This window comes from Cryptomeria japonica, chromosome 1 (genome assembly GCF_030272615.1).
Source record: "Cryptomeria japonica chromosome 1, Sugi_1.0, whole genome shotgun sequence".
In the NCBI taxonomy this organism is placed as follows: domain Eukaryota; kingdom Viridiplantae; phylum Streptophyta; class Pinopsida; order Cupressales; family Cupressaceae; genus Cryptomeria; species Cryptomeria japonica.
The window spans coordinates 253,011,241-253,036,411 of NC_081405.1; the positions used below are offsets into that span (position 1 = coordinate 253,011,241).

Below are 25,171 nucleotides of genomic sequence, written 5' to 3' on the forward strand. Positions count from 1 at the left end.
TATCCATCACCTATTTCTTTTATCATCTCTAAGTAGTCCTACATTGAATGACTAAGTACAATGGCACATCAAAAACATAGGTCCTAGGTTCATCCCATCCATTGCATCTTCATTATGTACAAAACCAAATGTTGGCCCATAACATCGTATAGATAATTATATAGAATCACATCCTACATCAACATAGGTCATTCCATCATAATAAATCATATTCATCATATAACATAGAGTCAATCATAATAAAACCATATATCCACCTATAAATTCATACAATACATCCAAATAGATCAACATAAAGCTTAATCAATCCATATAGCATCCATTTATGATAAGCATCACATATATTAATCATAACATAATGCATCCATAACAACCACAATAGGAACATGCACATCATATAGACCACCACCAATATCATCTCATATATATCCAAAAAATAATCAGTATAAAAGTACAATGATGGACCAATACAAAATGCCTACCAAGAGCCTCCAAAATCACCATATCTCATGTGTCCATATAAAAAATGGTACAATGAGGATCTAAAAGAGCTATTATGTGCTACCACCCATAGACTTAGCTAGTCTCGCCTACTACTAATCTCTCGAAGGTCCAACCCCTCCTAGTCCTCTTGACCCCGATGGTAATCATGATGGTGATGGCCCCATAACTCCTATGCTCTTTGTCTAAGCCCTCCAAGAGCACTACCCATATGAGCTCTAATTGAAACTCCCTTCTCTCTAACCTAGTGGTAGTTCTCACTCATAGAGCATCCTCTAGAACTGAATAGCCTAACTAGTGTGCACGATCTCCCATGTCAATTCACATGCCAATCCTTATGCTACCTTATCCACCTTCTCAATAGTCATCTATGATCTCCCATATCAAGCAATAGATGTGTCCCTATGTAAAATGAGAGTAGAAACTTGTGTATCTTGGGTAGCTACATATCTTTGAAGCATTACTATATGTACATCCCTAGTAGCAACCTATCCCTATAACAGTGCAACTTTCGGCTCAAGTGTTGTAATTTGTGCATCTTTGTCATCCTAGATATAGGGGTGTTTTAGTTGATTGTGTTGGCATATGGACACTCCAATGAGACATAGTGTGTGATTCAAGGTTTTATCATTGATGGCAACCTTACAATCCTATGGCACCGACAAGACATTATACCGGCAAAAGCATTACACAGGCAACCTTACAATCCTATGGCACCAGCAAGACATTATACCGGCAAAAGCATTACACAGGCAACCTTGCAATCCTATGGCACCGGCATTACATTATACCGGCAAAGCATTACTCAAACAAGACATTGCACAGGCATCAGCAAGATCACTCTACACCGGCACCGGCACAGAAAAGAACATTTTACCGGCACAGAGGCCTACAGGATTTTTGATATATAATATTTTGTTTATTATTGTAAGACGACTTGGCAAATTGTAAAATGACTCTTGTATATAAAAGAGATCATTGTAGACATTTGTAATATATGGATAGGAAGCAAAAATAAATTATAAGGTAGACCTAATGTGCGAATTGTAGGTCAAGGGTATATGTAAAGAACAGAGCAAGAACCGGTACTGAATCTAGCATTGAAGATGCTATTGTAAAGCAATACAGAATATTGGATTTGTGTAAATCCTCATTGTAAGTCAATGTGACTTCTTATTGAGCAGTGTGCTCTAGGTAGTTGGCCTTCCTGCATGTGCAAGCCCCCTATTGTAAGTAATATTCTCTTATTGGCCAGTAAGTGAATATTGTGGGTCACAAATCCCATCGAGGTTTTTCCCACACCGGGTTTCCTCGTTAAACATCTTGTGTTATGGTGTTCTTTTCATGTGGATGTTTTTGATTCTGTTATTTGCATTAATTCTTGCATACCGGTATACTGTTACTTTATGTTCTGCATATTCAGTTTCAAGAAAATCTCATTATCAGACATATACTGATTCACCCCCCCCCAGTATCTGTGGGAACTATAACAATTGGTATTAGAGCTTGGTCCTCTATTTTCAGAAGCCTAACAGCTTGAGGAAGATCTTGACACTGGTAAAGATGGAAAATCTGATGAAGCAACTTGAAGGAGCTCTTACTGACTATGATGCAGAGAAGTTGAAAAATATCAAATTAGAAGATGATTTAAAAGCAGCTCAGGACATTATTCAGGGACTTCAAGAAAATCTTACTATTACAAGAAATAGGAGAAGAGAACTTTGTGAAAAATTGCAAAATGAGAATGATGAAAAGGAATCACTAAATGATATGATAAGCAAATTGAAACAAGAGATCATGACAACAAAAAATGAAATGCAGGATATGACTATGAGATTTTGCGAAGAAATTGAGTACAGAAAGAAGAATGAAGAAGAATTGACCAGAAGACTAAGTGATGCAGCAAATGAGAACACAAGACTTAGCTATGAAAATGACATGTTCAAAACAGATCTGATGCATACTCAGAATGACTCGAATGAACTAATGAGACAAAAAGAAATCTTGGAAAGGGAATTGGAAACTGCAAATCAACACAAAGAAAAATTCAAGAAAAGCTTAGAAGAACTTGGTACCTTATTGAAAAATCAAAAACCCAAAGGTGACACTTCTGGAATTGGATTTGAAGTTGGAGAAAGCTCCGGTACTGCAAATACCCAGGATCGCAGCAAACTGGTAAGACCTTCTAATACTTACAAATTCAATGGAAAATGCTTTAACTGTAATAAATATGGTCATAGGGAAAATGAATGTAGATCTAGGAATTATCAGAACATCAATCCTCCCACTGATCAATGCACCAAATGCAACAAAATTGGTCATAACTCTGAAAATTGTAGAATGAATGTAAGATGTTATGTTTCTGGAAGATTTGGTCATTTATCAAATAAATGTAGAACACAAACTGACATAGGTTATGGGAAAGCTATTCAGAAAAATAATGTAACTTGTTATGCATGTAACAAGATTGGTCATATTGCTAAATTTTGTAGAAGTAAAGGTACATCGGTAGACAACAAAAGTACTAGTTTGAAAGGTAAAGAAAAGGTTGAAGAGGTTAAGCAAGAATTTTCAAAGCAATGGATTATAAAAGTTGATTCAAATATTAAGGATACTCCTCCACTGGTAGAACCATCAAATACTTCACCAGCAGGATAGAGCAATGCTCCACTGGCAGGATGTTCTTCATCAAATTGAAGAAAATTATCTTGAGGGTTTGGCAATCTAATGACACGTGCTATTATTCCTTCAGTTAGAGAAAAGAAGTTAAAAATCATTCATTACCGGCAAATAAAGTTAAGCTAATAAATTACCAGCAAGCAATTAATGTGGTAGGTAGCAGAAAAGACTTTATAAAATAAGGTTTTTGGCTCCATTTCATTTCACCATGAATTCAAACTTTCAGAGAGCGTGAAGATTTCCGAGCTAAGGCATTTCAAACAAAGAGGCAAAGCACTTCAGCAATCAATCCATCCAAAGGCAAAAAAAGGTATTTATCATCATGGCATCCTCCTTTGCACTTGAATTCATAGCAAACCCTATAGTTGTCGAGGTTATAAAATGACCTAGGCCCATGTTTTAGCTAGTTCCCGAGGTAGCTAAGAAAGATGACAACACAGGTGCTTTTTCAAAAATTCCAAAAGGTGTTGTTTATGCAGAAGACCCTAGAATGTATATTCATTGCAACATAGAGGAATTAGGTGATGAAGAAATCAAAAACATGTATAAGTCTGTTATATGTGACAACTCTGGGAATGTGAAACCTGAACATAAAATTGTTGAAACCCTAGGATTCACTGAAATCCTCTGCATTCCTGAATTTCCCAAGGAAGTGGTTAGGATAGTTTTGAGCAGGGTACATGGTTCATTCTTTTGGCTTGACTCAGTGCATAAAATTACAAAGATAGCTGTGAAAGCAGTAACAAGGTTACCTTCCACCAGTAACAGACCTGACAAAACCAAGGTCTCCAATGACTTAGTAACAAACTTAACTGATGCAACATCCGACAAGAGATCATTGAGGGTTAATGATGTGACTGATACAAATGTTAGATTTGTTAGCATGATTCTAGGTTACAAGGCAACTCATGCTAATAGGCTTAACTCAGTTTCCAGTTTATGGATAAAGAGTGCTTATGACATGGTTAAGGACAATATAAAAATTGATATCTGTGAATGGTTAAAGGATGAGTTAGTTGACAATTTAGCAAAAATCAAGAAGGATAAGAAAGGAACCTTTCATTTTTTGTTGTCATGATCTCTTGTTTCAATTTGCTTCTCATATCATTTAGTGATTCCTTTTCATCATTCTCAATTTGCAATTTTTCACAAAGTTCTCTTCTCTTATTTCTTGTAACAGTAAGATTTTCTTGAAGTCCCTGAATAATGTCTTGAGCTACTTTTAAATCATCTTCTAATTTGATATTTTTCAACTTCTTTGCATCAGAGTCAGTAAGAGCTCCTTCAAGCTGCTTCATTAGATTTTCCATCTTTACCGGTGTCAAGATCTTCCTCAAGCTATTAGGCTTCTGAAAATAGAGGACCAAGCTCTGATACCAATTGTTAGAGTTCCCACAGATACTGAGAGGGGGGGGTGAATCAGTATTTGTGGGAACTCTAACAGATTGACATTTGTGTAAGGTTTTAGTTGGTTACCCAATTGCAAATATATCAAAATGGCTAAATATGGGGGTGTTTTATCCTAAGGTTTAATCAAGACATAATGCTCAATGAGAACCTATAATGTAGGCTCTAAGCTCTTCCTCCTTGTCCCACAAATTTTTTAAGGAACATGCCAAAATTCAATACTTGATAGAAAATTGGAACATAAGGTTCTAAGTACTCATTTACTTCAACCTCTTGTCATTCTTCTTTAGGTTCCAACTAAAATCAAGAATTTATGGGTTTTATTTCTTTCCACCTCCCAAGTCCAACTTCTTAAGGCTCTAAGTAGAACCTAGGACCTAATAGAAACCTAGAACCTAAGTTCCAGGTTTCTATTCTTTTTGGAAAGATCACCCTCATTTCATCTTTTAATTCTTCCTTTTGCTTGGACCATGGGTCTAGGTTGGAACAATGGAACACAAACTTTCATTCCAAGTTCTCAATGTTGGTATGTGGCGACTGATCATGCTAGTGTGCTTAAATATTGGTGAATTTTTTAGCCATGTTTTCTCCCCAAATCAATTAACGGGGGCATGCAGAGGGGGCAAAAATTTACCATAATTTAAGAAAGGAGTTGGCTATTATTTTGGCATGTAATCTAACCTTTGTAAACCACCAGAAAGGGATGATAAAATAAGTGCCTATGTAAAGTGAAATTATCATATTGTAATTTTCTCTTCATTGGATTATAGAAAAGAAATGGACATATGTTTCTTTATGGATGTAGCCCACATTGGGTGAATTACGTTAAATCTAGAGTGTTATTGTGATTTGTTATTTTTGCATTTTTTATTCTATATTATATTTAATATTGTTTATTTCTCTTGTCTGCCTAAACCCTAACACTTGGTTACATCTAGATCTCAACATGTCTTTTGTTTTCCTTTGTTTTGCTCTTCAGTTTTCCCTACAAGGTTTTATATTCAAGTTAGTAGATATAGGATCAGACTATCTATAGCCAGATAGAAACTTTATATAGGTTGAAAACAAATTTATCCTTTTTTGGAGGTTTGACCTCAAGTACAAGGTCCCACACCTTGAGATAATTCTAAGAATTTATTGAAATACTAAACAAGCTTTAGCATGGGTGTGATTTCAAGTGATAATGTTTTTTGACACACCTAGTGGGATGACTTTGATAAGCTTCTTGGAATATTATTTTTGGTCTTAGTAGCTACAACAATTAGAGGGAATTATTTAAGGACCTAGAAACTCTACAATCACATTTGGTGATTCTAAATTAGTATGCATTGAGTTCTCTAGTTTAGAGAAAATGATTTCTCTATTTTAAAAGCAGGATTGAATAAATCCATATCTCCTTTGAATCTTGTAGGCATGTCAAAATGTCATGCAAATACATTGTCTTTTTATCAATTTTATGAATGTGCACTTTTTATGCCTCTCCATACTCTATATCAAATTAGAAATATTCTTAGTTTACTATATAAACGATATATGTGTGTGTATATATATATTCATATATGTGTATGTATATGTATATGTATATGTATATATGTATGTATATATGTATATGTATATGCATATGTATCTATGTATGTATATATATATGTATATGTATATTTATAGGTATATGTCTATGTATACATGTATGTGTGTGTGTTTTATGTGTATATATACATATGTTTATGTATGTGTAAGTATATGTGTGTATAGGTGTGTAGTAAAATTTTCTACGAGAATATTTAGTTGTGATGACAAGGATCAAATTTGCCTCAACTTATAGTTGTAGAAGCTTGGACAAGCATGGATCATTTATGTGGATTTTACAAAGGGCAAATTTGGGCAAACTATTGCTCCTTAAATGCATTTAACCTAAAGCGATTCATTGAAAATGAATAAAAAATCTCTTTTTATATATGAACATACATTTTTAACACATTAAACATAAAAAGCTTTGAATTCAAAATAAAATGTTCTTTAAATTTTCTACTAGGAAATCTAGTTTAGATGGGAATGGTGAAACATGCCTCAACTTGATGTGTGTAGAAGCTTGGACAAGCATGAATCATGTATGTGGAAGTTCAAAAGAGAAAATTTGAGCAAATTAGGGTTGTCAAAACACATTTAAACAAGAAAGATTAATTGAAAATGACTAGAAAATCTTTTTGTTTTATTTTTTAATCGAAACATATTTAGCCTAAAGTAGTTTGGCTAAATATGTTTCTAGGCTAAATATGTTTCACCGAAACCTATTTATGTCACATAAGCACCACACAAGGTCCCGCAAATCTTTTTATTGATTGAAATATATTCAGCCTAAAATGTTTTAGCCAAATAAGTATAAGCCAAACCCATGTACATCATATAAATACCACACAAAATACCATAATTTTCAAGTTAATTTCTTTTGATTGAAAGTATATTTGATCAAAACTATTTTGATTGAAACCATAGAATAGAAGAACGGATATGATCTACTGTGTATATATTAATTGACTAAAAACAATAAACTATTTGTATCTGACTACCTACCATTGAATAACACCCCAAAAAAACATATAAAATTATTTATACATAACTATCTACCATTCAACAATGCCAATAACAGGTTTATATAGATTTTTGAAATACTTTACAGAAAACAGTGGCACAAGGACAGTGCAAAATCTTAGAAATTCAAGTCTGCAAGGCGTTTGTAGCGGCGCCGAGCATGAATCTGCAGTTTGGTCCTTTCCTTCATCTGACACTGCTTTCTTCCATTAAAAGAAACAAACAGATCTGATTTCTCTTTGCATTTTCCTCCTCTTACCTCAACCCTTGTTAATGCTTTCATCTGTTTACACTCTGAAATACTTTGCAGTTTGTCTGAGATAAATTCATTCAACCCACTCTTATAAACTTGCGTTTTCACCATTTCTGTGACTCCCGAGCTGCACCATTCGCATGAAAAACGCTCCAAATCTATATTTGGATACGATCTACTACAATACCTGCAATACCAACATTGCCAAAATGGGTTTTAATCATTTAAAAACACAAATCTCAGTATTCAGTAATGGACTGAAACTGAAGTATAATCAGAGATAAAAATGACTGAAATCTGGATAAAATTGATTGAATGAATTCTTCAGGGTAGACAGAAGTTAGAGAATGATAATTACGTGTGCTGATATCTGGATAAACAGGAAGCGCATTTGAAGAGCTGCTCCTTCAAACCCACATCACCACAGAGGCTGCACTCAATCTCCGATTCAGTGCTGTTCACAGTCATTTCACTGGATTTTAGCACCAGAGTTTCCATGCATTACAATCCTTGTTCGACTACTTTTAACAGAGTGGAGTATGGTAAATATAATAACAATGTAAGATTTAATTATGCAAGCAAGTTTCCTTGGGCGTTGTTTTGGGCAAAATAAGCTGTACGCGCAGATCTGTGAAGTCGGCGTTTATAACGTGTTTAATGAGTTTGTCAGTGGAATCGATTCGTTTTGTCGCTTGTGTTTCCCATGAGCTCCTTTGCCGCAAGTAAAGTTGTTTCCCATGTTGTCCTTTCGCTTGATCATCGGTTATATTTTAAGCACATTTTTCGTTTTTAAGAATAGTTCGATTCCCACGTGCACAACCATGGTCCCTGTGGTTTGAAAGGGGAAAACAAGGAAACTGCACGTGGTGGGGTATAGAATTCATTTTCTACTTAGGGTAACCCTCAAATCGACAAGATAGTCAAATGGTTTTTTTAATTGGAAATGGTTATCTATTCTCTAGGATGCATTAATATATAAGTTATAATGTATGAAGGTAATATATACATTAGTGCATTCTAGGGGCTCAATATAGTCATTGTCTTTTTTGTTCTGTTGTAGTGGAAAAGTTTTAATGAACCTATAGGAATAAAGTTTTGTTGAGTGCACAACTTTGAAATCACAAGGAATGACATGGGGAGCGTTCCCCAGACGATTTTGGCTAAATGACCTCAATCCTTGGCTCTTAGCAGAAGAGGTTCAACCTCAGACTCATGCTCCCACATCAGATAGCTAAAACGACATTGTGAATGAAAAGACCTCCATAAAAGTAAATAAATAAATAAAAGTTTGAGTTTAAGATTGAAAGAGTGAAAGCCATTTAATAAAAAATTGAAATTTTTTTATATATCTGATGGTCTAACTAAGCTATAAATCGCTAATGAATTTAACAAATTTTATCTTCTAACTTATTTTTCAAATGATTAGCCATAGATAGCCCTTACTTAAATTAAACCAAACATGGTTGGTACATTTTTTTTTTCATTATATCTATTCCCAAGATGAATTATATTTATTTAAAATATTCTCTTTGAAACAAGGAGCTTCTAAAACTCTAAGGAGGAACTTTGCCTTGAAATAACTTTTAAAATGGTTTGATGTACTTTCTAGCATTTGTTATTTTTATATGTTGTTATAACTGTAATTTTTGTTTATTTGAATAGAATGGCTTTATACAGTTGCATATTAATAACTTATTAATAATTGATATAAAATTTGTGTTAAGTTTCACTTATTTGGTTTAATTTTCATTTATTCTTATTCATTTTCATCTTCATATTTCTTAAAAAATTCACATTTCATTTATGTTTATTTCAATATATATTTTTTATTAGATATTTTTCTATGTACTTGTTTCTAATTCTAAGGTTTACATTTTTTGGCTTTAAGTCAATCCCATGATGCTTGGATTTGATCCAAAGGGGCTTGAGATTGACCCTAGAGTTAACATACTCATATTCAAACTCCTAAGTTCCCATCATTTTGTTCTCGCCATTGGGAGCTAAATCAATATGTTTTTGTGTGACTTAATGATACATTGTTGTATTTGAATAATTTAATGTGCAAATAATGCATAACAAAGAATATCCAATAATGGTCCAATTATGAAGGACCAATTGTTCCAAGAACATTTAGATTTGGATCTTAAAAGGAATCCATTGCATTAGAACCCACATTTAGGTCATCTACACAATTGTGTATGATGTCTTCAAATCGTTTGAACCTAATATTGTAAAGCTAGCCCATCAAATGTTGGCCTAGATAAGCATGACCCTAATATTTAAATAATAGAAGTTATAACTTGAATTATTTTGTGCAAGCATGTTGTCTAATAAATTAGATTTTGACAACTAAAAAATAATCCATAAGGGATTTAACATCTATTTTGATTTTGAGTCAATGAGCATATTAAGAATATCATTTTCTATACATAGGTGAATTAGTTATGAACATCTTCATCTTTCACGTTATTTCATCAAATTGAGAGCTAAGTACATTTATCATAAACTCATTTAATTTGAGATCATTTATTGCAATTATAAAATTTTATCCCTTCAACTTCATTAATTAAATATAGGTTAATATGTACTTGATTATATTCATTTATTTAATTAGCTTAGATTAATGTAAAAAATATTTTATTCCCTTATTTTTTGTGAACAATTAATAAGCTTCTCGAGTTGCGCTCTATAATTTATCATGATTTTCAATTAATGGTTTTAGATCTATATATTATAATTACTTTATCATTTTTTAGGTTTGATTTGGATTGTGTTCCTATTTATTGGTATTGCATTTCCATTTCTTTCCTTTTTAGGATTTTTTTCATTGTGTGACCTTGCATCTTCCCCCTTAATCACCCTTGGATTTCTCTTAGGATTTCATTTTCAAATTTCTATCTCTAGTAATTACTACTTTGTTTATGCGAAAAGCTACTCAGTACCCTAATCATCCTTTACGTAAGGAGTGCATATTTTAACCCTACCAATTCTACTCAATATGATGATAATTATGTCCTTTTGGATGCTCATATTGAGAACTATTTGGATGACCAACAAGATTATGATCAACATTCACATTTAGTTAAGTAATATTTTTCATTTATTACATGATTTTTTGATACATTTACTCAATCCAAATCTACACAATTGGCTCTTCTTTTAATAATACATTAATAGTATTTTCATTTGGCACAAATATCCTTCATGATATTTGTTATTATTGGCCTCTTTTAATTCTACATATCATCTCATCTCTCCTCTTCTTTCTATCTCAAATCTATCACTATATCTTACATACCCACTACCACCTATGTTGTTACACCTAGTGTGGTTCTTACCTCTACCATTCCCACTTCCACTACCCCTGTTCCCTATATGGTTGTACCCTCTTCGACATTCTGCATTAGCTTTATTCCTCAATATGGCCTATCACCTAATTATACTCCTTCTACCATGAATACATCTAAACTTTTCATCCCTCTAATGTTTAATGTACACCCCATATTTTCATACACATATGTAAGTTAGTTATATACCCATAACTCATGTGTGTCATACCATCCCTTTTTACCGACCTATAGCTTACATAATTCATCCATATTATGCATGACCAATCACTTCTATATTTTTATGTCCTTATCACTTACCTCACACCTTCACTTCTCTCCTTCCATTAGCTCACATGTTCCTAACCCTACTCTTATGTTTACTTCAATCTTAGATACACTACTAAAAGAATGACTATTTTTTTTCAGAAACAAATTAATGATAATGGTAAATATTATACCACATACAATTATCCATGTCACACACTATTAACCTTTTAAGTTATCATATACTCATTATATGTAGGATTTATGTCACCTAAACTTGTGTGACATGATGTAAACTAAGATCAAACTATACATTTACAAGATTTCGTATTTGCATGTGTAGATTTCACATATGATAATAGGACCATAGATATTTTTTTAATATTCTATACCATTAATAAAAAGACAAGGAATCCTTGAGTTGGTGACAAAACAATCTTTCTATGCATTATTTCTATATGTAGTCTTGTACTTGGAGCCATATTTCTATAGCTAAACATTTAGACATAATGATCTCAACCTAAATGAATATGTGGAATAGATAAGAGTATCTATCTCTAGATCTAGAGATAAGAAGGAACACAATGAATTTTAATTCCCTATGAGAAAGGATTACCATATAATTACAATACAAGATATAACACCCTAACCATAAATGAAGCACTAAGAAGGATTGTGTAAGTGTGTTGAAGGTAATATACCATTTTTTAACAATAAGTATAGCCTCATATCAAAACCATGGACATTTTCTAGAGTATTATCCCTATTTTTAGTTGAAAAATAAATAAAAATATCCTGAGATGATAAAGGGAGATTTTATATCAAGATCTTAAGAAAAGGATTCTATGTAAGGGAGATGCATGCATGTAAAATGGGAAAGCATTGCCAACAACTAGTAACCATACATTTAAAACCATGTTTTTATATTTTTCCTCTTTGATTAATAACTCCTTACCAAGAATCAACAAAGGTGGGTCTTGATATAATATAATAAGTAATTTTGTTTCATGGGATGAACCATAATTAGGTGACCATAGGTATTGTATAGGGTGGAAATAAGGATTCACTATTTCAATTATGTAAACATGGAATTACCTTATTTCCAACCAAGATACATTAAAGGGGAGAATAAGATTAATAGGTTCAACCTCAAATATATGAATGAAAGGGCTAAACATAGATTGAATTTCACTCTCCCCTTTGTTTGAGTTGAAATTGAACAATTGAATGTGGGAACTAGGGTTGATGATGCAAAATTGATAATGATAAGTATATACATACAACTTCACAACATATATGTAGGTCATGAAGCATGATCTGGAAATGGAAGGTGAGAGGAACCTATGGTTGAAATTTGGACTAAAAAATCTAGGGCAGTTTTGCTAGGCATCCTTGTTTAAAACTATCAAATGTAGACAAATGGAATTTTTTCAAAATCAGGATGCCTCTCTAAGTATCTCCCTAAAAGTTTGTCAAAACATTATTAGGCACTAAGGCTAGGTGACCTTGACCCAGTGCTTTAACTTCTACAAAATCTAGGTCTATGAACCTAGATCTAGAACTCTTATTAGATCTATAATGTTTGTCTCCTAATCCCGTCACTTGTGCACACAAGAGGAAAAATATTGTCAAGTTGATAGTGGTTTTCCTAGGTTAAACCTTGGGTTGAAATTAACCCTTGAATGAAATAGAAAGCTCTAAAGTAAAATGTTGAATGTTATATGTTGAGCTTGTTGAAGTTGATAATGGCGATGATGCAATGCTCTTTGAATGTTATCCCAAGTGTTGTGAAATAGTTAACATGACATGACAAGACCTAAAAGAATCAGTCACGAAAATATGCTTTCATGAATATTGTTGCAACTTGTTGCTCCATAATGGTTAGATCTTGAAGGATATTGTGGGCTAAAATGTTGCTTGACGGATGCTTAAGATGTGTGTGGATACTTGTGCATGTGGGTTGATGAATTATGAAAAATGAATTGAAAGGATTCTCTTATATAGGGTTCTCAAGGCATTTTTTAAATTAGGCTGACCTCCATTAGTTATATTAAAGTATCTAGATCAAGGTCCAGCTAGTAGGAACCAAGCATCGACATTTAAAAATGGGCCCTTTTTGGAGGGGCAGGGATGCCCAACACCCTAGACCTCCCAAAAAAGGATGAATCAATGATGTCTTTGGTGCACTCATGCTTAGGACAAAGACCTAGATCACCATATGATCATATGGAAAAAAATTGGTACTACAATGCCTAGAAATATGCTTGGATAAGAGATAGGAGAAAACACACTAAGGCAAGCGAACAAAAAAGTAAAATTGTAAAGGGTTACAATTTACAAAACTATAGGTACACTAACTATAGAATTCATAGAGGGAGGGGCGAGCGGGAAATGTAGGGGAGTGGATAATTCAAATGAAGAAGCCTCTGGAGGAGACAATGATGATGTTAGACAATTCAGATAACTAAAAGACAACTAAGAGGGGGATGAATCAATTGTCATAGATTACCAGAAGCATCAACAGTTTAAACTTTAATACCAGAACCCAAAACAATAATATTGGAATAGCAGTTAATCCAATTAAGCATAAACAATAATCACAGAATAAAAGCCATCCACACAACACTAAGATTTGTACGTGGAAAACCCGGTAAAGGGAAAAACTATGGTGGGAAGCCTACCCACAATCAAATAATATTTTTGTAGTAAGTATGTAAATTACAATGAAGGGGCCTGCACTTGCATGAAGGCCAACAACCTAGAGCACACTGCTCATCACAAAAGGAGCCTCACTGACTACATACAAGTCTAGACTACAATCTGGAGAAGTGTTGAACTACAAAAGATAGCATCTCCTATGCCAGAGTACAATTCCGGTTAAGCTCAATACTGGAGGACTAAATCCTCTTACGCAAACCCAATTCGATCTCCAATGATTGACCAACTCCTCTTCATGAATGATATTGCATTATTTGCACATTACATTCCTTGACCATGACCTCTTACAATAACCATGATGGTCTACAATGAGATCTTACATCTTATTTACACAAACCCTCGACCATAAACAATCAGGTCGGCCACCAGAAAATAAACTAATTACATAATTACAAACCATGTCGGCCTTAGACCAAAACAAATAATATCCATACATAAGACATCTAGAAAATACAACAATAGGTCCTATCCACATGTTTCATTAACGTCGATCCATAACCTAGATCAATCGGGACCAAGTATAGGTCCACATGCTTCAACAATGATTTCCAAATGCCAAGTCTCGAACAAGATTACCAAAAGCATCCTGAAACACCATCAGAAGTTGCACCATAACCAATTATGCAATGCATCAAAGATCTCCACCAAAAGCTCTGTCGGTGAAACCCTCGGCGGAACCAGAAACCAATCTTCATAGCAAGAAGGATAGCATCCAATCACTAGACTGAAACCAACTGACCAAATATAAGTATGAGTATCATGAACAAGCCAATTCCATCAACAGATTCTATCGGTGTCTACCGAATCATGTCGGATTCAAGTTAACCAAAAACTACTCAACCTACTGGAACCAGAAGGGTGCCGGTAAAGCATCCAAATAGCTAGTGTTGACATCAATGACAAAACATCAATGCAACACATAATTAATTCCACCAAATGGCCAACAAATGATTCAGATGATGAGCTTGACTTTGATCTGGCCTCCACTCCCTTTGATGTGTTATTTTGTTGCCCACATTGTTGCAGTCTCCTTCCATTGGAGAAGGGGGTCTTCTCGGGTTGTTGCATTGGGGTCAGCATGGATAGGGTTTGACCTGAGAGTGGTGGGGTGGGGTTTGGGATTTTTTTTGTTGCTTCGAGCTTCAGTTTGGGCCCCTATCTTCTAGAGATGATTCACTGTTTCTTGAGGTTTTGGGGTTTGTTTCTATCTATGGAGAAGATTGCCTTGGTCTGGGCTCCTAGCCATCCTTTGGTATAGATCTTGTTTCTTTGTGTGGTGGTGATAGGGTTGGTTGGAGATGTTGTATTTTGTACTGCAGGGACTTTTGTTGCTCTCTATTTTTCTTCAGAAGCCTCTAGTTGCTGCAAAATGCCCCTTTTGAGAGGTTGGTTGAGTGGTTTGCCCCCCTGTGGGTGTTTGAAGCTCTCTATCTATGGGTTGTATTGTATTTTACTATATTTTCCCTTTAGATGGCTTCCCTTTTATTTTTTGGCTTCTTCCTCACATGGGGGATTCACCAGCTAGGCAATATTATATCACGTGGGTTCATATTGGGGGGTTTAATATCCCAATAATAAGGGTACAATATATTGCTTATCAATAAAAATAGGGGTCTTTTAATTCAGGCTATGAAAAAATGCAATATTTGGTGAAAATAGGGGGCTTTTAATTTAGCTTGTGTATTACGAGGGGATGACAAAAAAGGAGTTTAGGGTAATATTTATTTGAAAATTAGAGGATTTTTTAGTATTCCATGATTGTACATGCTATAACCTAGGTTCACTAAGTGAATCCCCCTTGCTTTCTCAACATCTTTGGTTCTCCCTAGCTTTTCCTATAGAGGTGGCTCTATCTTCTTTAGAGGTGAAGATGGATGGTGTTGGAGATTGTTAATCCTATGAAGATTCGGTTAATACAAAGGGGGGGGGTGAATCAGTATTAAGACAAATTTAAACTTTAAATCAAAACCAAACTTATATTAGATCTAAAACCATTTAACAAATATCTCAACTTCTTTAATCAGATCTAACAACCTCTTGATCATATTTGCTTAATACATTTATCAAATTATTTATCACAACTATCAATAATTTCACCACTTAAGAAATCATATCAATTTGATCATATACTGTCTCTAACAACTTCTTATCTGTACTAGTAGCCTCTGATAAAACAACATAACTAGTGTCTCATAAATAATGCATGAAATGAAACATAAATAAGAACATCACATGAAAAACATTCCACACATGAACACCATAAGTTTTTGATGTGGAAACCCAAATGAGAAAAACCATGGTGGGACTTGGTACCCACAAGTATTTGTACTCTTTTGAAGTATGCCATGTTAGGAGCTTAGACCTGTTAGGAGCTTACAATATGCCTTGTTAGGAGTAGACCCTGTTAGGAGTCACCCAGTTAAGGGATTTTCCTAGCAACCTGATTAGGAGCTTGATGACATGTTAGGATCAACCTTGTCAGAGGATTTAACACTCTTTTGAGAGTTGTCCTATTAGGGGACTTAAATGTTTAAGGCCTATTAGGACCTACCTAGTTAAGGGTTTTAACCTGTTGCAACTGTTAGGCAACAACAACAAGAAAATGATCTATTACATGCATTTCTCTTCTTGCTAAATCAGATCCAGTTATTCTCAAAACTCCGCAACTCTTATGAAGATCTCACACTTCACTAGGACGGCTCAACATATTCTCTAAGACCACCAACACAATTAACATCAATTGTGTCAACATAAATAGCCATCTCAACTAGGTCAGCCACTAAAACCTAAATTACATCATGAATTACAATGTAAATCATAAGATATCATCTTAGATCAACCGTACAGATCATTACATCAAATTGCAATGTGATATCAACTGTCGGTTGATTGTAACATCACAAAAATTCAATCTGTACCAAAGTCAAACCTTAAAACACTCTACTAAGCATTTTGCAGATTCCCAAGAAATTCTTCCTTAATTCATGCAAAAACAACATTCAAATCTTTTCATGTAGGTTGTGTCACATTACCTCCTTCATGTAGACTCGTCATCGATCACCACCATAACATAAATCATTACCAATTTGATGATATCTTCATCGGTCCTTAGACCCTACTAAAACCTTAACAAAACTTCATTAGAAATTTGAAACACATCTTCCGGTAATCATCACAAGATGCAGTTCCAATCAGATACTCCTTTCCATGATAAAAGTTCACCATTCAAACCTCAAATCACCAAACATTACCGATCACCCAATTCAAGCAAAGCATTCCAGTTTTATCGGTTAAAGTCCTATTTTACAGACTTTAGTTCTCTGTCAGTAAACACTGTCTCCGATAGACCAAATCACTTAGATGACAAACTAAACATAAAAAAAAAATCAATGTTCATCATCAAACATCATTTCACATCAGTTTCCATCAATGACAACACAAATAGCTGATCATGACATCTAACCACAAAATATCAGTCTTCTATCCTCTATTGGTTCAGTCATTATCCTTCAACTGCATCACCCACATCATCTCATCTGCATCAGTTATTCCAAATCCCAACATTCTTCCCCTTTGGCATTGATGGCAACACCAATCAAATATACAATCAAAATAACATCAACATCTGCAACTTGTTTGCACATCATCTATCGATTCTCCATATTTTGTCTTCTCCCCCTTAACCAATGCTTCTCTCAATCTGATCTCTATTCTCTTTCTCATATCTGATCTTTTTTTCTTCTCTCATATCTAATTTTCTTTTCTTCTCGCATATGTGATTTTATTTTCTTCTCCCCCTTTGACAACAATGCCAAAGGTATAAATGCATCACTTGTCTTCAATTCTTATGTTGCCTCTTATATCAAAAAATTATATCAGAGCATTAAATCAGAGCTATACATCAGACTTGCTCCCCCAAAGGAGTAGCATGCACCTTCATCAATCCTTAGTGAAAGATAAACATGAAATCCACAGGATTGATGCATCTACAACATTCTATTTCTTCTGATGTAGGGGTCTAACCCCTAGTTTACCTCTAAGAAACTCAAAGGTAGCCTTCGGTAAGGTCTTAGTAAAGATAGTGGCTAACTAATCTTTACTCTTCACATATTCCATCTTTACCTCTTTTTCTTGAACTCTTTCCCTTAGGAAATGACACTTCAATTCAATGTGCTTGGTTCTAGCATGAAGTACAAGATTCTTAGAAATGTTGATTGCACTTGTATTATCACAATAGATAGTCATTGGTTTAACTCTAACTATTAATCTTCTATGATAATACCAACATCCTGCTGGTTCGTGAAACAACCACGGTTATTGGTTTTAGTTCACAGCAAGTGTCGATCCGTGGCTATTTCACGAACCAGCAGGATGTTGGTATTATCATAGAAGATTAATAGTTAGAGTTATATATGTATATATATATATATATATATATATATATATATATCTATATATATATATGTACATATATATACATGTATATATGTATATATATGTATATATGTACATCTATGTATATGTATATATATGTACATATATATATATATATATATGTACATATGTACATATATATACATATACATAGATGTACATATATACATATATATATGTACATGTACATATATATATATATGAACATATATATATATGTATATATATATGTATATACATGTATATATATGTATATATATATCTACATATAGATATATATACATGTATATATATCTATATGTAGATATATATATACACATATATATATATATACATCTATATAGATGTATATATATATATATACATCTATATAGATGTATATATACATATATATACATGTATATACATGTATATATATATATATATATAGATATACACACACATTGGAGGTAAAACATATTCATTGCAATTATCTTATTAAAGTCTATCCTCACTACATATTACTAGACTATTGTATTCTCTATCTCTAATCTAAATTCCTTAACATGGTATCAGAGCCATGTTGGTAGAGAAATAATAAAATAGTGACACCTCTTTTCTAAAAAAAATTCAGACTTGCACTCAAAATCAAAGGAAAAACAATCATGGTGAACAGTGTTAGAGTGGAGGATATACTCGAAGGTGCATCCAACTTCGTCTCATGGAGAATTCAAATAACAACAATTATTCAAGAACTCGAACTAGATGCATACATAGAAGATGATACTAAGATGCCCAAAGACGAGCCAAAGAAAACAATCTCGAAAAGACACAACAACAAGGCTAAGAAAATCATAATTGATGCTATTAAAGATCACATTCTCCCAACCATCTCAAAACTAACTATAGCTTATGATATGTTCAAGACCATTCAAAACTCATATGAAATAAATAATGCAAACTGATTGCTCACTTTAAAACAACAATTAATGCATATCTACATGAACAAAGTAGAAACAATCACATCCTATTTCATGAGGATTTCAAAATTAAAAGACCAATTTTCAACTATTGGGAATAATATAGATGATATGGAGCTATCTCTAATAGCACTTAAGGGATTACCATCCATTTGGGAATCCTTTATTCAAGGCATTAGTGCTCATCTGACACTACCAAAATTTGATCAAATCAAGAATGATTGTACTCAAGAAGAATCTCGACTAATCACAAGAGGATTGGGTCCAAACAAAGGGGGAGAAATTCAAGAACTACATGGCAACACAAGAAACAAAGGGAATAAAAGGAAGTTCAAATGGAAGAGAGGAAATAATCACAAAAGAAAACACTTCTCCAAGATTCAATGCTACAAATGTGATAAATTTGGACACACTCACAGGTTCTGCCCTGAAAGAAAGAAAGCTCAAGCGACCATAGTTGAAGTCAAGGAAGTAGATAATCCTCTAATTTTCTTAGCCTTATCAATAGAATTAAACTCAAAAACACATATGTGGATAATCGACAGTGGAGCATCTCGACACATAACCGGTTTTAGAGATCAATTTGAAACCTTTGAAGGCCACTCAATTGAAGAAGTTACAATAGGAGACAATTCTACCTATCCAGTGAAAGGAATTGGGACCTACTCAATTAAATTAAGAACAAGAGTTACATTACAATTGAAATATGTTCTCTTTGTACCAGGTATCAAAAAAGGAATTTGGTCTCTATTTCAGGACTAGCTGATCAAGGATATCACCTCACCTTCCATGAAGATAAAGTTCTACTCTGGCCTAAAAACTCTAACATAAAGAATGCTATTCCTATAGGATCTAGAGATGGTAGTTTATAAAAATTATGTAATACTCAAAAACAAGCACTAAATCATGAAAATTTGGCATAGAAGATTAGGACATCTTCGATTTAGTGCCCTACCTTCTATAGGAAAAATTACCAGAGGATTACCCAATCTAAAATATAATCATGTTGGAACTTGTAAAGGATGTGCTCTAGGGAAGAACTCAAAAGGGTCCTTTCCCTCAAGTGAACACAAATCAAAAGTTGTACTAGAACTTGTCCACACTGATTTGTGTGGTCGAATGTCATTACCATCACTAGGGGGATTCTTGTATTATGTGATATTTATTGATGATTACTCTAGGAAAAATTGGATCCATTTCATAAAACTCAAAGAATAAAATGAAGTGTTATTGAAATTAAAAGAATTTAAGGTCCTAGTGGAAAATCAAACTGGGAAGAAAATAAAGACTCTAAGATCAGATAATGGGGGTGAGTATATCTCTGAAAATTTTAAAGAATTCTACATTTCTATTGGGATTAAGAGGGAGTGTACTATACCTTATAATCCTCAAAAAAATGGAGTTGCAAAAAGAAAAAACAGAACCATCATCGAAGCTGCTAAAGCCATGATGCATGAACAAAATCTACATATCTCATTTTGGGTTGAAGCCTCAAATACAACTATGTAGATTCAAAATAGATGCCCTCATTCAATCCTAGAGAACATAACACCTAAAGAAGCCTTTTTAGGAAATAAACCAGATTTAAGCCATCTAAGAATCTTTGGTTGCCACATGTATCTTCATGTTCCTAAAGAAAAGAGAACCAAACTAGAACCCTCCGAGAAGAAAGGTATATTTGTTGGCTATAGTGAAACCACTAAAGGATACAGAGTCTATATTCTAGGATGAAGATCTATTGAAATCAGTAGAGATGTCAAATTTGAAGAAGATGTTGCTTATAAACTATCTCTAAGTGCAGAAGATGATCTAATTGCAGAATCAGATCAAAATCCTACAATTGAAAATAAGAGGGAGAATAGCATAGAAAATCATGAACTTCAATCACCTAATTTTGAGAATGCTGAAAATCCTAACAACAAGAAAAGACCACTAGGGGAAAGAAAGATGATTGAAGAAACTAATGTGGAACCCGATGAAATCTTCAAAGAGAATAAGAAAACAAATGTTGAAGAGGCTTTAACATGTCAAGCTTGGAAAGATGCAATGATTGAGGAATACCAATCCATCTTAAAAAATGATGTTTGGGATATTGTACCTAGACCAAAAGACAAATCAATTGTCTCATCAAAGTGGTTATTCAAAATCAAATATGCACCAGAAGGTAGTATTGAAAAACACAAAGCTAGATTTGTTGCCAGGGGGTTCTCTCAAAAGGCTGGAATTGATTACGAAGAGACATTTGCTCCAATTGCCCAATATACTTATGTAAGAACCATCATTTCCATTGCAACTTCCAAAGGGTGGAAGACACACCAAATGGACATGAAGACCGCATTTTTGAATGATGTTATTGAGGAAGATATATGTATATAGAACAACCTGAAGGATTTGCTACACATGATAGAAATCTCTATGTGTGTAGACTAAAAAAACTCTCTGTACGACCTTAAGCAAGATCCCAGGGTATGGTACGAAAGGATAGATAGTTATCTCTCCAAACTAGGATATTCCAAAAATGAAGCAGACTCTAACATATACTTAAAAGTATCGGATGGTGACATGTTAATACTTGTTCTCTATGTTGATGAATTGTTGATAACAGGAGAAGATCACCTCATTACCAAAATGCAAACAAGATCCTGTGGCTGGATTCGATATGAAGGATCTAGGTCTACTGCACTATTTTTTGGGCCTAGAAGTATGGAAAAAAGAGAATTATATTTTCCTAAATCAAGGAAAATACACCACTGATATCCTGACTAGATTTTGTATGATATATTGTAAGCCTCTATCCATTCAAATGGAAACAAATCTTCATAAGCTCAAAAGTGAAGCAGCAGATCTAGAACCTATAGATCCTACATACTATAGACAAATTATTGGATTTCTTATGTACCTGGTAAACACTCACCTTGATATTTGTTACACTACCAATGTGTTAAGCCATTTCATTTAAGAAACCTAAGAAGATTCACCTAATGGCTGCTAAGCATATTCTGAGATACTTACATGGCACTATTGGACTTGGCTTGAAGTATAAAAATTTGAGATACAACTCCAAGGGTATTCTATTTTTGACTAGGCAGGAAGTTCCATTGATCATAAAAGTACAACGGGGTGTTACTTTAGTCTTGGATCAGCTATGATATCCTGAATTAGCAAAAAATAGTCACCAGTTGCTCAGAGTTCCATTGAAGCCGAATACATGGCTGCCTCCATGGGAGCACGTGAGGCAGTATGGTTAAGGAAATTGCTAGTTGGACTAATTGGGAAGCCCCTAAACCCCATTGTGATTCACTGTGATAATCAAAGCTGCATCAAATGTTTTGTAAATCCAGTTTTTCATAATTGATCCAAGCATATAGAAATCCCATACCATTACATAAGAGATATGGTAGATAGAGATGTCATCAAATTGACCTACATCAACACTGAAGAGAAAAGTGCCAACATATTCACCAAACCTCTTACAAAGTTGAAAGTGGAGTACTTTAGAGGTAAATTTGAATGACTAAATTATAATGGAAATTTCTAATATTAATCTTAATCATATGTAATTGATATATTCATGAATATCTTGAATGCAATATTGCATGTATGTGTTATGTCATGGAAGGTGACGATCTTTCATGTGATGTAAGTGTTAGATCGCTATTGTAAGGTGACGAATTTCACAATAGCCTGATCTGTTATCAAGATTGACTACATTAAGTTGCTGTCTTGGAATGTGCCGAAAATATTGATACTAAATTTGCTATGATGAGTTATTGAATTGTTATCATTAAATGATTGTTCCAAAATATGTCAAAAATTATGACAACAATCATATCATGATTGACTACATTAATTTGTTGTCCCGTAATGTGCCAGATATCATGATACTAAAATTATTTCACCTGTGATAATGACAATTTTACAATTGTCACTAGAATCAAGGTTGTAATCTAATAAGACTTTAAGTAGTTGTTGTCCCAGAGTGCTGGATATCAGATAATCCATATCTCTCCGAGATATGAAGCGTTTCACTAGTAAGTGTTACTGAGTGAATGATCATGTCAAATGAATGTGTATATCTAGAATGTTGTTCCTTATAACTTAATTATGAAATTCAATCCTCTTTTGCTAAGAGGGTGTGTTAAGGATATAGCTTCCTTCGGATTGAAGCAAGTAATATATAATGACATTGAACAAAGGGTCATGTCCCCATAGGGTCATGACTCTACATGGCATAAGCCACGTAGAAGTCATGCCCCTACATGGACATGACCCTTCATCCTTTTATTTGTAGGCATCGACACATGCTATGAACTAAAACCAATAACTGTGGAAGTTTCACAAACCAGCAAGCTATCGATATTATCATAGAAGATTAATAGTTATATTTATATATATACACACACATCAAAGGTAAAACATATTCATTGCAGTGATCTTATTAAAGTCTATCCTCACTACATATTACCAGACTATTGTATTCTCTATCTGTGATCTAAATTCCTTAACAAGATCTACTGGTACCTTCTGACTTTCCAGATAGATCATCTACCTTCACATTAGCACTTTCAATAAATTTCTCAGTTGTCTTGTTGTAACAATTATATGTCTTACTCTTAGAAGAGTAACCAAGAAAAATTCCTTCTTCAAATTTTGCATCTAACTTCTCAATGTAGTTATCTCTCTTAATAAAACATTGACTTCCAAATTTTTTGCAATAACTTACACAAGGTGTTTTTCCAAACCATAGCTCATAGGGTGTCCTATTGTTACCTCTTTTCACTAGTACCTGGTTTAAAGTGTTTACAACAGTACTGACCACTTCTCTCCAAAACATTTTGGATGCATCCCCATAATAGCATGGTTCTTGCAGCTTCAACTATCATTTTGTTCATCCTTTCTTCTATGCCATTCTGCTACGGTGTTCTCAAAGGTGACATCTATCTCTTAATACCCCGTTCATCACAATACTTAACAAATTCATCAGATGTGAATTCACCTCCCCGTTCTGATCTTAAACATTTCAAATTCTTACTGGTCTCATTTTCAACCAGAGCTTTAAATGATTTAAATTTACTAAATGCTTTTGATTTCTCCTTCAAAAATGTCACCCACATCATTTTAGAATAGTCATTGGTGAAAAGAATGAAATACCTATCACCATAATAACTCTTTGTTCTCATAGGGCCACAAATATTAGTATGTACCAATTCTAAAATATTCTCAAAAGTACAATTCTTTCTCTTGAAGGAAATAGAGGTCATCTTACCAATTTGACAATCTTTACATATCACATTATCCAGTTTGACAATTTGTGGCAATCCTCTTACAACACTTGACTTACTCTAACCAAATTATCAAAATTAACATGACAACATATTTTATGCCACAACCAACTATCTTTCATTCTAGCAACTAGACAATTATTAACATTACTATTTAAATGGAATAAGTTACCTCTAGTTTCCTTCCCAGTAGCAATCAATTCACCATTACCTCCAAGAATTTTGCATACTCCACTTTTAAACTCAAGCAAATAACCTTTATCATTGAGCTGACCAACACTTAAAAGATTATTCTTTAGACCATCAACCCAAAATACATCACTAGCATTACTCTTCCCATTTAGAGAGATAGAACCTTTACCTTTCACCATGCAGGAAGAGTTATTTCCAAATCTGACAACACCTCCATCAAATTTATTAAGGGTTATGAACTTACTTTTATCTCTGGTCATGTGGTGTGAGAAACCACTATCTATAATCCACTCATCACTATTCTCCATATGAGATACTAGTGCCTTTTCATTTGACAATTCCTCCTTTACGGCTACAAACACAATTTCTTCATTGTCATCTTCACCTTCAGACTCTTCATCGATCACGCCTTCATCTACTGCAACATAAAAATGTTTCTTGCCCTTTCCTTTGAATCTTTTAAACTTTTCTTTCTTATCGGTGTTAGGGCAGTTATCATGAATATGACAAATTTTACTACAAGAGAAACACTTCAGAGGTAGCTCTCCTTTATACTTACTTGTG

General features: G+C 33.8%; 1 protein-coding gene across 1 annotated transcript; it reads right to left on the bottom strand.

Moving 5' to 3' along the window:
- Nucleotides 1–7,214: 7,214 nt before the first annotated feature.
- Nucleotides 7,215–7,983, bottom strand: LOC131030779 (uncharacterized). Its single transcript, XM_059207234.1, has 2 exons — nt 7,788–7,983; nt 7,215–7,616 (listed from the first exon to the last, which is right to left on the bottom strand). Exons 1-2 carry the CDS (start codon nt 7,925–7,927, stop codon nt 7,295–7,297), a joined length of 462 nt encoding a protein of 153 aa, XP_059063217.1. The 5' UTR covers nt 7,928–7,983; the 3' UTR covers nt 7,215–7,294.
- Between the last annotated feature and the right edge of the window lie 17,188 nt (nt 7,984–25,171).

Bases quoted from the DNA above. Each gene is read 5' to 3' on its own strand.
- LOC131030779 (XM_059207234.1), bottom strand. From the start codon at position 7,927: ATGGAAACTCTGGTGCTAAAATCCAGTGAAATGACTGTGAACAGCACT. The intron at 7,617-7,787 runs GTAATTATCATT...TTGGTATTGCAG, and splicing joins TTATCCAGATATCAGCACAC to GTATTGTAGTAGATCGTATC.